Consider the following 13,325-nt stretch of genomic DNA (forward strand, 5'->3'; position numbering starts at 1 on the left):
GAGTACAGTGACTAAGTGCACAGGTTTAAACTTCCCTAATTATTTCACTAAATTTCAAGTTATTTTGGGATAAACAAGAAAAATAAAACTTCATATAAATATGCAACATATGATAATTGGGCTGTATATACACATACACGCACACTTAAAATACATATATACAGTGTACAATTTAAATTGTGAAAGCCACTCCAATTTTACAGAAAAATGGAGTGATGATAATAGGAATATACAGTAGCTCTGTTCTGATGTTGCCATATATCAAATTACCCCTTCCTCCCTCTTTTTTAGCCCCCTGATGCACAGGGCAAAGTGCAGGCTTTCAGTTACACAATTATATCAGCTGTCTTGACTTTATTTACTTTCCTGTAGATACTTCTACCCTCTGTGTTTAAACCCAATCTAAAATAATGTGCACATCTGAGTGGTGCAATCCTTTTCATGCATCTTTAGGGAATTTATTTTAATAAATGTGTGTAAAATTGCATTCCTGGAATCATGTACATGTTAAGTAGCAACATACTTTCATTTGTCCATAATGGTGCAGTTGGAATGATATTAACTAAAAAGTTCCCACATTGGGTCTGCATGAATGCAACTTTAGCATCTGCTGGGTAAGTATTTCTACCCTTTCAGATTTCCTTTGATATAAGGGGTGGGAAATGACCAAATTACAGTAGCTATTAGTGAGTTTCTTGTTTGACAGATACAGATAAGCAGTTATCCAAGGTAAGTGATCAGTTCTGAACAGTTATGGTGATTATTCCCATTTTTGAAATAAGCAAGGTTATAAGAAATCCTAGTGGCTGAAAAATGGGCTTTGTGTTTCATACAACTAAGTTAAATAAGAGGATTTTGTGGAGCTATAATTACATTTTGCATGTGTAGTCATATTTTAATGCTTCTGTTTCTGTAGCTATTTCTATAACACTGTGCCCAATTTGCTCTGCAAACAGTGAATAATTATTTAAAGCTTTATTGTGAAATAGGAATAATTTATTATAGGATAACTTACAGTTTGATATTTCTGTAACGACTAATTTTTTATACGATTTACGGAAAATATCTCAAAATACAGTATACCTATTATTATTTTTATCTTGTAAATCAAATGCAATGATTAAGATTAAAAGGGGTCTATTCCCTTTCTTTTTATAGATGCAATTAAAGAAGTTTTGTTATGGTTTCATTATTATATTACTCTTATAAATTTCATTCTCCAAGCTGGGATATTATCAGCTGTATTAATAATTTGTTTCAGATTTTCAAAAACTGACACAAAACAAGCTGTCCCCATCTGTTGCATGTTGAATTATTTACAATGCTTTATTTGGTCATTTAAGGAATTCTCATATACAGGTACTCCTCAAGTTACAAGTGTAATGGAGCCTGCCCATTCCATTCGTAATTTGAGGACTTGCAGGAGTGCATCTTGTACCTTGAGTGCAATCACTCCCTGCTTTCACCCACGCATTCGCTAATGGCACATGAGGTATCTCAGGGTGGCGAAGGCCAAGGGGAGGGGGCTAGTGATGGAATAGGTCACCTGCTTCAGACCACCCAAGGCCTCCCCTGACCCACTGAGATACCTCATTCTCTGCACAATTGCTTCCCCCATCATACAACATCAAAACTAGTTGCAAAAATCTAGCGAGCAGTCTCCTCTCAAGCTGTCTCCTCTCCAGCCTCTCTGCCATACAAGATTACAGCACTGAGAACCTTCCACTTTTGAGGTGATTTCATTGCCTCAAAGTGTCTGCTCAGCTTGCAAACACTTTGGGCATCAAAAATGGAAGCTTCTCAGAGCCGTATCTCATGTGACTTCAGTCACAAGATCACAATGCTGAGAAGCTTCTAGTCTCCACACGTCATTCCTATGTGTCATCCTGGGCTCTGCTTTTGCCAGCAGGGGCCTTCAAGGAAAGGCCCCTGCTGGCAAAAGGGAGGCTGGGGACGAAGTGTGCATCAAGCTGGGCCTCCAATTTTGGCAGCAAAGGGCCTCTGTTTTTTGCAGCCAAAAATGGAGTCCCATGTTGATGTGTGTGTCGTCCCCAGCCTCCTTTTTGCCAGCAGAGGCCTTTCCTGGAAGCCTCTGCTGGCAAAAACAGAGCCCAAGGCAATACACACATCAACCTGGGGCTCTGTTCTTGGTGGCAGAGGCTTTTTGCAAAGATGGCAAAAGACTTTTGCCACAGATTTTGTCCAGGCCTCCGTTTGCAAAGAACAGAGGCGATAAGTACAATGAGATCATGCGAGATCAGTAGCCTGAGATCTCACACTAGTGATCTCGCGTGATCTTGCAGTACTTTAGGTCTCCATTCTCTGTGAAAGTACCAAAGGCTTGAAGTAGAGAAACATCCAAGAAAGTGAAGGCTCTCTAGATCTTCACAAGGTGATTATCCACAGGCCTAGTGCCTATGGAGACTTGGCAGAGGGGAGGGAATAGTCAGGTGAATGTTGCAGTGCCTTTGCGGTCATTGGTAAGGGTGAATGACTGCCATGGTGCTGTAACTGATTCCCAAACATTAGCGGGTGCTTATCATGTAACTTCAAATGTTCCCTAAGGGAATGTTCGTAACCCAGGGATTACCTGTAGTAGGAATAGTATGTAGTAATGGTGATGGTTTTATCATGTTGTTATATTGGTATATTTAGGTTATAGGAAGTATGCTATTAAGTAGCTGATTTTCTTTCATTTGTTTTCGTTCTGTGCTTTTCCAGGCTTTATTGATTTTATTGTGGAACCCACTTTCACTGTGCTGACTGATATGACTGAGAAGATTGTAACACCTCTCATTGAGGAAGCCTCTAACTCTGGTATGACAGGATTTAGGCGATCCAGGTCAGAAACCATATATAGTAGAATCTGCCTCTTTAAAGTGTGTGTTTTGCTTGGGTTTCTGTGCAGATGTGTGTAAAATTTTATTTTTCTGGGGTAAAGAAAAAGTATTCAAGTCATGTGTGGTATAATGACCAGGAAATTATCCAAGTTGATAATGAGACCATTATAAGAATAATATTTGGAAGAAGAGAAATATCCTGGGATGATTATGATAAATTCTTTGGGATAACTGGACCAAGTACATATTATCTGTTCTTGATATTGAACTTAATTCCAAAGAATATAATTGTAATTATAATCCAGACATAATGTTTAGAATTTAATTTATGTGACTGTAGTGTCTAGAGATATTTTCCCACTTTTCATTATGAAAAAAAGATCGATTCACTACAAGCATAACTTTAAAGCTAGATGCCTTTTGCAACCCAGACTTTTTTCTTTGCCCAAATAGCTCTTCAACAATAAATTAAAATCTGAGTAAATCAGAATATGCAATGTACAATATAGCATCAACTCCATGCCTCTATGATCCCACTGTGTCAGCAGTTTAGCTGATTTCCAGTTCAGCTGTCATTCAACTAAAAATGGATAGAGTTGGGAACAGAATGTTTTTCCATTGGCAGAAACTTTGGTCTTTTCCCCTGTGCTCTTCACAGAAGTTCCATTGCAGCGACATCATGCTGAGCAGCTATTGTTTCACCATGTGGTTATTTTAATTTGTGAACAGAAGAGTGGATGTGAGAGGGGTTTAAAAATATTGCTCAAGGTATAATAAAGTAGGAGGGGCTCCAAATTTAAAAAAAATTGGCTAGGAATATTCTCACATATCAAAACAAAAAAAGTGAAAGGGAGAAGAAAATGGCAATGTCACTTAGTATTTCTTTAGCAATTGAAATGCCATTAATATTGTATTATGCAATCCCAGTCTGAATAGCCTTAGCCCGTCAGAAGTCAAAAGATCAAGTGTCAAGAGCACTGGGTCAGAAGGAAGTGCCTCACTCAACTGTTCCATCCTCACTGTGGACTTCAAATGTTTCAAAGCCACATGGACAGAAGTAGTTCAACAAAACCGAGAAAAGTGGAAAGCCCAAGCAATCAAAGGTAACAAAAACAGTGCTGGAAAATAATTTGCAGCAAAATGATGGATAATATATACAGGCTTATGCACATGTGTGCAGAGGAAAGGTTCCTGAAGATACTTGGAGGTTTCTGGTGAGAAGTTTGTGTGAACCACAATTAAAATGATTTCAGTGGCTTCTATACTCAGTAACCCTGAGGAGCACTGCTAGATCACATCTTTCCATATCCAGCTCCTGCAGTGATACAGGAAAAGACATGAAGTGAAAGATTAAGGGGAGACTGCCTACTTCCTGATAGATACTCAACCCAACCCTTTCAGTACTAGAGGAAAAGAATACTGTGGATAGATTTTTCTCTGTATTATGGAAATCAAGATAAATGTTTAGTAATAAATACTAATTCAAGGAAACTATGACTTCGTGTAGAATATGCCGGTATTGGTTGACTTTTTGACTATTTTGATTCCCATGAATCAAATCTTCTCTAAAATTAATTTGATTTATTGTTTGTGGTTTAGTTCAATTCTTTGAATTTTGTGAATTGGATTTATAGGATACACAGTCTGTAACTTGGTTTATTTTTGCCTAGGAATTAAGTTGATCATTATAGATACCCAATTCTCTTTCAGACAAAATAAACTTTAAATCTATGGATTTCTAAGGTATATAGTTATTGTGGGACTTCCAAATGCTTTTCCTTAACATGCTGCAAATACATTTGAGTAGATATTTTCTTTCTTCAGTTGGCTGAATAGTAGTTGTTGTGCTTTGTCTGATCCAGTAAGAATTTGAATTATTTTATTAATTCATTGTTGCAATAATTTGTTGCCCATTTTTGACCTAACATTCCTCATAAAGTAGTTAATAATGAATGTGACACTGTAAAGTAAAAATGTTGTATTATTGAAAAACAACACTACTACAGGGCAGCTGATAGACTTGTGCTTTTGTTAACAGTGTTCCTCTGGTTTCAAGGACCCTGATGTCATGTAGTGTACATAGGGATATTGTTGGTGTCAGGAAATTTATAAGCATATTGTTAAGGTTTGTAGCCTCTTACATGCACAAAATGTTACTTTGTTTGTTTTGCTTTTTGGTCTCCAGATTCCACCCTAGCCTTCTCCATCACCATATTCTTGATTTTCTGACATCCTTATCAACTTTTTAAGAATTGACCCTAATAAAGAATGGAAAGAAAGAAATGAAAAAAAAGCATGTTAACTACTTTTGGAATCCAAATTGGTAGTGAGATCCTATTCTGGCCTCTTCATTACTACCATTGTACTGTCAAAATAATAGCCTTAAGATTGTATTGGCTGAAGTTTTTGAATCTCCAAACTTCAAATTATTTGAAACATTATGGATCCTCTCACTTACAACTATGTGAATTAGTCTGATAGCTGCTGGCAACTGTCAACTGCAACATAGCATTATGAATCAGCAAACATCAAAATATTATATGGCATTTGATTAAGAATCAGGATTATGATAATTATCTAGAACCATAAATACTTTAATGTAAGGTGCTCTACCCATGTACTTTAATGTAAAGTGTTCTACCAACATGACATCATGGGAAAGTTCTGCATGTGGGATTTGTTTTTTTTTTTGTTTTTGTTTTACTCAGTGTCTTCCAATGCGTGGACAAAATTAGTGGGTTTATTGCAAACTCCTTCTGCTTATATGTCACTATTCAATAGAGGCAAATTCGGAATCTGAATAAACATATTCCCAAAAGAACAGAACACAGGCAAATAATAAACCTAATGCATGATGCAAGTTCACATTTAATTTTGATCCCCTTCTCTCATTTTGTTTATATTAACACCAGCTTTCTCTAGTAGACAGGGTTTTTTTTTTGAGGACTACAAATTTATCAAAAGTTGTAAGTTAATTGCAAAACTTTTGCATACTGTCTTCAAGGGGCTTTCACTAGTTCATTTTTTATTGAAAATGTATTATGAATTTTGAATAGTCCACACCCCCAAATTATTGAAGAACTTTTTTTTTGCTATCTCTGTCCATTGAACAGTGGTTTAGATATGGTGATTTGGAGCAGCATAGCTATGCCCATAGGGCAAAATTCTGGGTGTCACCAAACTCTTCCAGAAGTCTTCTGGATCTATATAATTTTGCCTTCCTTCCTCTCATGGGCAGCTTTTTTATGGTTACAGTTGCCGCCTGGTATCTTATACTGTAGAGCCTCACCTGTTATCCTCTCTCTAACTCAATAATTATGTGAGATAGAGAAGTGTAATCAACATAATTTACTGCTCTTCTGGTGAATTAGAAGAAAAAGAGAAAAAATGAAATAGCTTCTATACCACGATCTCCATGTGACATATGATCGAGGGATGTGACTAAGGGATTCAGCCTCTTTGTTGAGAAATTACATCAATTTTCCACAGGTGTAACTGTGCAATTTTCATAAAAATCAAGTTTATTATAAAGGAAAAAGTGATCAAATTAAAAAATATATATTTTTCTCCTTAAATATTAAGGTGTAACTCTTACTTGTTCAAAGAGAGAAGGACAGGGCTGCTTCAGAGCTGCTTCTCTATGAGCTAAAGAGGAAAAAAAATCTAAAAGAAGACACAGGATTCTGGTCAGAGCACAAATGGCTTCTGTATTATTCAGCTCAGAATGTTACTGAGCTCCAAACTTATCAAGAAAAAGTGACTACCCCAAGACTGTAAAGCTGAATTCAGGCATGGAATAAAAACATGTGATGATCATGGGAACTGATATAGTCCTATTGTCAACCCCTGGCTGAAAGGCCCAACCAAGCAAAACATCTTGGGTCGGGTTGAGGCTGGTGTGGTTACAATACCATGTTTGGCTCCAGCTGGAGTTCCACTGATAAATCCTGACTTCTCCATTTCAGGCATCTTCCCATGAGTCTTCACCACATCCCTGGAGGCTTCCAGTGGGGCGTAGGGTCTCAGGACCCCTCAGTGGAATTTAATTTGTTTAGAGAGCTAGCTTAATGTCAACCCCTGGCTGAAAGGCCTAAATGTCTAATGATTACTTTTATTGAGCAGAATCAAACCGGTAGGGTCAATCTATGCCAATCTATGTGGGTCCAGACTTGATTTAGGAAAAACGCCAGCTTTTCTGGGCTCCCTTAGAACATTGCCCTCAGCATTGGGGATGGAGCTGAAGCCACTGCACTCATGGCCTGCAGCCTGGGTACTTCCCTGACTGCACTCTGTAGCTGTGCCTTGGTGGGAGTTGTCAACCCACTCGCCCAAGCTGAGGATCAGGTGCTGGTGGTGGGCTGTAGGCTCTCTGCCCTGGACTAGGCTCTGGCAGGGAAGGTAACCCAGGCAGTGGGCTAACTGTCTCCCCATCATCACAGCAGCCACTCCCACCAAGTGCTGGAGTGAAGGGATCGATTTTGGCCTTGGGGTCTGGTATCCAGCTGTGGAACTGACCCTCCTCTACAGACCTTCAGGCTGCTGAACTGCTGCCTCAGGTGCTCCACTGACTGGCTGCTGCACCTTGGCATCCAGGTAGCACTCCCTGGATGCCATTCCCTCCAAGGCTTCATATCTCTACCACTCCATCCCCTTGGCTTCTTCGGGCTGGGGGCAGTACAATCAGAACTCAGCTTCAACAGCTCTCCCTAACTCCTCTCTCCATCTCTTCAACTTGGGCCAGTTGAATGCTGCCTCTCCCCCCATCCGCTCTGGGGTTGGCTCGCACCATTCAACTAGCTGCTTGGGTCGGGTTGAGGCTGGTGTGGTTACAAAACCATCTTTGGCTCCAGCTGGAGTTCCACTGATAAATCCTGGCTTCTCCATTTCAGGCATCTTCCCATGAGTCTTCACCACACCCCTGGAGGCTTCCAGCGGGGCGTAGGGTCTCAGGACCCCTCAGTGGAATTTAATTTGTTTAGAGAGCTAGCTTAATGTCAACCCCTGGCTGAAAGGCCTAACCGGGCAAAACATCAGAGCCATTGTAAATGTCTAATGATTACTTTTATTGAGCAGAATCAACTGGTAGGGTCAAAGGGAAGCTAGCTCTAAGGAAATGGTGGGAAGCAGTTAATTAAAAGAACAAAACTTTTCCCACCCCTCTCTGACAATGCAAGTCACATTGTCCAATTACTACACATCTTGTAGTAACTGTTATGAGAACAGACTTTAGTTTTGCTAATACAATTCTTCAGCAGCTCACGCTGACAAAGGACACCTGTAGATTCAAAGCTCTCTTTCCTTCCTCCCCCCTCTTTTGGCTAGTTAGAAGTACGCTGTGGTCCTAAAGGCAGTAGAGTTCATAGCTTGACAACTATAGAATGACTCTTTATCTTTTAAAAGAACAAAGTGGTTTCTTTTCTCCTGAATATGTGGAATAAAATTGAGGCAATCTTCTCGGCATTTATGGGCATTATCTCTTTGAGCAATTGATAGTAGAGAATGCAATAATCCAGATTAATTACAAATAAAATATTCTGAAAGTATCTTAACAATTCATCAGTGAATTCTTATAACCGGTATTATATTTTAGGTGAAGACGAGGCATGCTGTAATATTTCTCTATTAAAATATTTGTTTTTGTTTTTAAATTTTTTTTCATAAGCAAATTCCTGCACATCGAGTCTATGATGTATTATGATTGCAGTCCTTTCCATGTTTATTTTGGAAAGGGATGGCATAGTCAGTCAGGGACACACTGTGGTATTCCCCTGCAACATCTTTGCTCCATGACTATACTAGTTCCCTGTGCTTCTCCCAGTGCGATTGCAAGCACTGTTTCCCTATGTAGTGTAGAACCAGATTCCTTATGGTACTTCCTATCTCCAATCGCTTACGTTTATCACACATATATGACCAGATGAATGTGATTTGGGTCCCTTTCTATCATATCATATCATCTAATGGGTTCCACAGATATAATTTCACTGTTGCAGCATTTTCCTTATGGAACACCATTCTGCCTATATGCAGATAACCTTATTCCGTTGGTGGTCTGGAAAGCTGTAGAAATATGGTTATTCCCTCAGGCATTAGGCTAAAATATTAGATGATTGTAGGAATTTTGAGGATCTTGATAGCGTTGCATTAATGATATTCTATTTATTTTTATTTGAATCTTTTGGTTTTGTTCCAATTTTAATTATGGTTACTTTCATGGATAGATAAATGTCTGCAATAGTTCTTCTTGGCTTATTTCTTCAACATCTAATATTCAATTTCTGAATGTAGAAGCTTCCCTTGTTTTTCATGAATAAATGAAACTGATATATATCCTTCCTAAATTATATGTCTAAATTGCTTATACATATTGCAAAGAGGTGAGTGGTATGCAAAATGTTACTTCGATGGTTAATAGTTCATATACCTTCATTTATGATGAGCAGAAATGGCATATGCCTATAACATAGTTTTAAGAAAGCAAGCAGTAGGCTTCAGCCAAGTGAGAGTAGCATTTCTTAATTCTTTTAGGTTTTATGTCATTTCCAGCAACTAAAAACAACGGAGATTTAACATTTTGATAATTCCATTGCTCCTTTTTATACTCCCCTTCCCTGTCCCCATTTTTTTGTCCTTTGTTTTTGCTGAGGATACAGAAGAAAAAGCAAAGAAAGAAGCAGAGGAGAATTCTCAACAGGGTATAGATGACAAGAAAATGGAAGAAAATGAAGGAAAAAAAACATCTGAGGATAACATTACCCTGAAGTCAGAGAAAAGTAAACAAGGGAATAAAGAGGGGAGTTCCGGCGATAGTAAGAGCACCGAAATCAATAAAACTAATATAAATGGGAGCCGCCCAACTGGTGGTGACAAACATGGATCTTCTCAAGGAAAAAATGTAACTGAGATGGAAAAGGGGGCAGAGTCAAAACGAACAGGCGAAGAGTCAAAACAGCAGGCACAGAATGGTAAGTGTTTCTGTCCTTTCATGGAAAAGTGAAATTTACTGGCAAATTCACTTATCACTTAGCTGCCTTAAGACTGGTAGATGAATTATTTAGTTGGATATTTACAGTATGTTAACTTTAAAGTAACACAGTACCGTAGTGATTAAGTATATTGATACTATTGATATTATTAATAGTGTACTGTTATCTTATAAATTGGATTACCCATTTTAGCAATTTTAGAAAAACAAAATTTGAATGGAGAACCCCAATCTGGTGCCCTCTAGAACTTTTTGAACTACAAGTGGGAATTCAAGAAATAGATGCAGCAATTCTACAGACAAGCAGATCAGAAGAATGTGATACATAACATCAATGTCTTTCGATGTATAACATTATCTTTTATTAAGTTTCTGCTGTCTTTTGGAAGAAAATTCCTGTTTTGGGGGATAGCTTCATCATTTCCTTCCAGAGTTGATTACACTTATCGTTTTACCATGTAGTCAACAGTACAGATAACATTATATATCCCTCAGTTGATCCTATTCATTAAGGGATTCAGTTTGTGTATGTTCAAACAAGAATAGTCTTCTTGCCATAGGTTAAAATATATTTTAGCATGTTTCTATTTCTTTTTATCATAGATACTATTATTAATTACATATATATATATATATATATATATATATATATATATATATATATATATATATATATGATGGATTTTTAGAGTTTTTCCTTTGCAGTTTTTTTATCTTCATCTTTTGAAGACAAATATTAACAGCTCATTAATTCACCATTCTAATCAATGTAATATTTACCTTCAACATAATTTGAAATTGTAAGTTTCAGTTTTCTTATATGACATAAATTGAATAATTTAGAGAACTGACACAGGTTAGTTTCTCACTTTCATACTAGCAACACTGTTAGCAACTCAGGCTGTGCTGAACATTTTTCTTTTTCTTTTTATAGGAAGGTGCAGAAGGATAAAAAAAAATTGCCTGCCTGTTTACTCATTTCATTGCTTATTTCTTAGTCATGATAGGTTTAGGATTTTATTTTATTTTATTTGGAGCCATATCTATATGGGCTGCCCTAATCAGTAGGGATCACTTAACATTAAATAACCAATAGATTCTGGCCATTTAACAATATTACATAAACAACTCAATATGAGAGTGTTCTACATGTCTATATTTATATCTGTGTGTCACTGTATTGCTATCCATATATATATGAGTAACAGAAAAGAATAAGTTCCATAAGGATCAAGTTTGTTCCTATGATCTGAACACTCATATTGAGTTCATCTACATAAATAGTACTGGACCCCCTGTTATGTAAACCAATTTTTGAATGATTTGGAAGGAAAGGCTGCATTGGTACTGTCTACGTTTTGGTGCCCTAGGCCAGTGCCTATTCAATCTTAGCCTGGAGCTAGCCCTGGTCATCAATGTAGTGCAATCAACTGAAAAATAATCCTATCACACACAGAAATATAAACAGCTCAGATCCCTTAACCTTTTATATGATATCATAGGGATTTGTTCCTAACCATCATAGTGCCAAAGTGACAAAAGGTGCCTTATAATGTCAAGCTGTTCTTTTACATTTCATCTCTGCATTGCATACACATTTCAAATTTGTATTATGCTGTGAAATAATTTTCATCATGTGCTTCCTTTTGTTCCCCCATCCCAAGCTGCTGACTATAGATGATCAAGCACACTGCACAAAGCGAAGTGGTAGCACCTAACTGATCTTGAAAAGCCAAGTAGAATTGAACCTCGCATTAGTGCTTAGATGGAGTATCATCAAAAATATTCAACTTATCTCCTACATTAGAAAGTTTGTTTTTTTTAAAAAATCATTACTATGATTTATTTAATTATAGAATAGTTAGCAAATCTGGGCTCAATCAAGGATAGACACTTTTTGTGCCTCCAGGACCTGTACGAATAATGTGCTGATGGAGATGGAGCAGATGTTTTTTTCCCCTTGCCCTATTGATTTTTTCACTGCCCTATTTTCAGTGGCAGTATTAAACCTAGGCTATGTATTACACTAACAATTTGAAACAGAACAATACAGAACAATACAAACATCCAAAGAATGGTCAGTGGTCATTCCACAAATGCTCTGCTATCTGCTCTAGTCCAAAGTCTGGAGAAAGAGCCAGATTGTAAAGGCTCATATAAATAACACCTGGAAAAGGGTCATATGTTTCTCTGGAGAGGTTTTGTCCAGAGCTGCTTCCAAGGTCCCACCAGATGAATTGTTTAATAGATGGTTCAGAACTATGAGCCTTACACCCACCTTCCTTCCTTCCTTCCTTCCTTCCTTCCTTCCTTCCTTCCTTCCTTCCTTCCTTCCTTCCTTCCTTCCATCCTCCCTCCCTCCCTCCCATCCATTTAGGAGGTACTATTGCCAGTTCAGCAATGGAATCTAGTAATTTAGACAGGGATGTGACTGCCCAGCAGGAAAACAGTATAACAGTAACAAATCTAATTGGTCCTTAGAGTCTATCTTTAGCCAAAGAATCTCACATCTCGTCATATAAGGAGCCATGGTGGTACAGTGGTTAGAATGCAGTATTGCAGGTTAATTCTGCCCACAGCCTGGAATTCAATTCTGGCTCAAGGCAGACTCAGCCTTCCATCCTTCTGAGATCAGGACCCAGATTATTGGTGCAATATGCTGACATTGCAAACTGCTTAGAGAGGGCTGCAAAGTACTGTTGCTATTGCTATCTGTGGAACCATCGACGACCTGCTGTACTATCCTGGTCACACAGCTCATACCAAATTCAGAACTCAGGTAGACATATCTCTGAAGAGGCTACTCAGCCCTCCAAACCCCGCTCCCAGGCCCACTCAAATCTTAGTGATACATGCCAGGACAGCTGTCTCAACCACAATGTCATTTATAATAATGGCCTTATATTTATAAAGAGGATTAAGGTACAAAATAGCTTTATTAAATTTGATAAGGATTAAAATGTAAGAACCTTCTGATGGAAAAAAAATAAAAAAAATGTGATCAAATCTTTGGGTTGACAGATAGGTTTGAAAATTGCAGGCAAACAGATCGCTTTTTCTTGCCTCAATATGCAAATTAAGCCTCAGAATGAGTGATGCTATATGTGTGCACATGTATGTGTGTGTAGGTGTATAATCTTCATGTATGTATTGTTCTAATGTAGTCTTAGAATATATAAAAAAGTTAATAGTGCAATATTTCTGAATGAAATTCTCCCTTCCATAGTGCATTGTTCACACATTCTTTAATCTCCCAGTCAATTTTTTTTAATCTCCCAGTCAATTGGTCACACTAGTAACAAAAACATTGTGTATACTTTGTTTACTCTGTTCTCTGCTTTTATTTTAGTTGCTTGAGAGACATTTTATATCACTTACGTTTCCCCTTCATATGATTTCTAACTTCCAGGTGAATTAAAGGATCATAGTAAGAAGTCAGAAAAGGATCAGGGAAATGAGACAAAGGAGGGTAAGCAACAAATATTTGCTTCTATTTCTTC

General features: G+C 37.7%; 1 protein-coding gene across 1 annotated transcript in view; it reads left to right on the forward strand.

Moving 5' to 3' along the window:
• Positions 1 to 13,325, forward strand: part of PDE1C (phosphodiesterase 1C) — a gene marked incomplete at both ends in the record, with an annotated part of 303,957 nt that overhangs the window by 242,542 nt on the left and 48,090 nt on the right. The window contains 4 exons of the mRNA XM_083379005.1: positions 2,722 to 2,842; positions 3,768 to 3,943; positions 9,494 to 9,805; positions 13,235 to 13,294. Coding sequence (XP_083235131.1) covers positions 2,722 to 2,842; positions 3,768 to 3,943; positions 9,494 to 9,805; positions 13,235 to 13,294 — 669 coding nt within the window. The remainder of the gene's footprint in view (positions 1 to 2,721; positions 2,843 to 3,767; positions 3,944 to 9,493; positions 9,806 to 13,234; positions 13,295 to 13,325) is intronic.

The sequence above is a fragment of the Vipera ursinii genome (genome assembly GCF_947247035.1).
Source record: "Vipera ursinii genome assembly, chromosome: Z".
NCBI classification, from domain to species: domain Eukaryota; kingdom Metazoa; phylum Chordata; class Lepidosauria; order Squamata; family Viperidae; genus Vipera; species Vipera ursinii.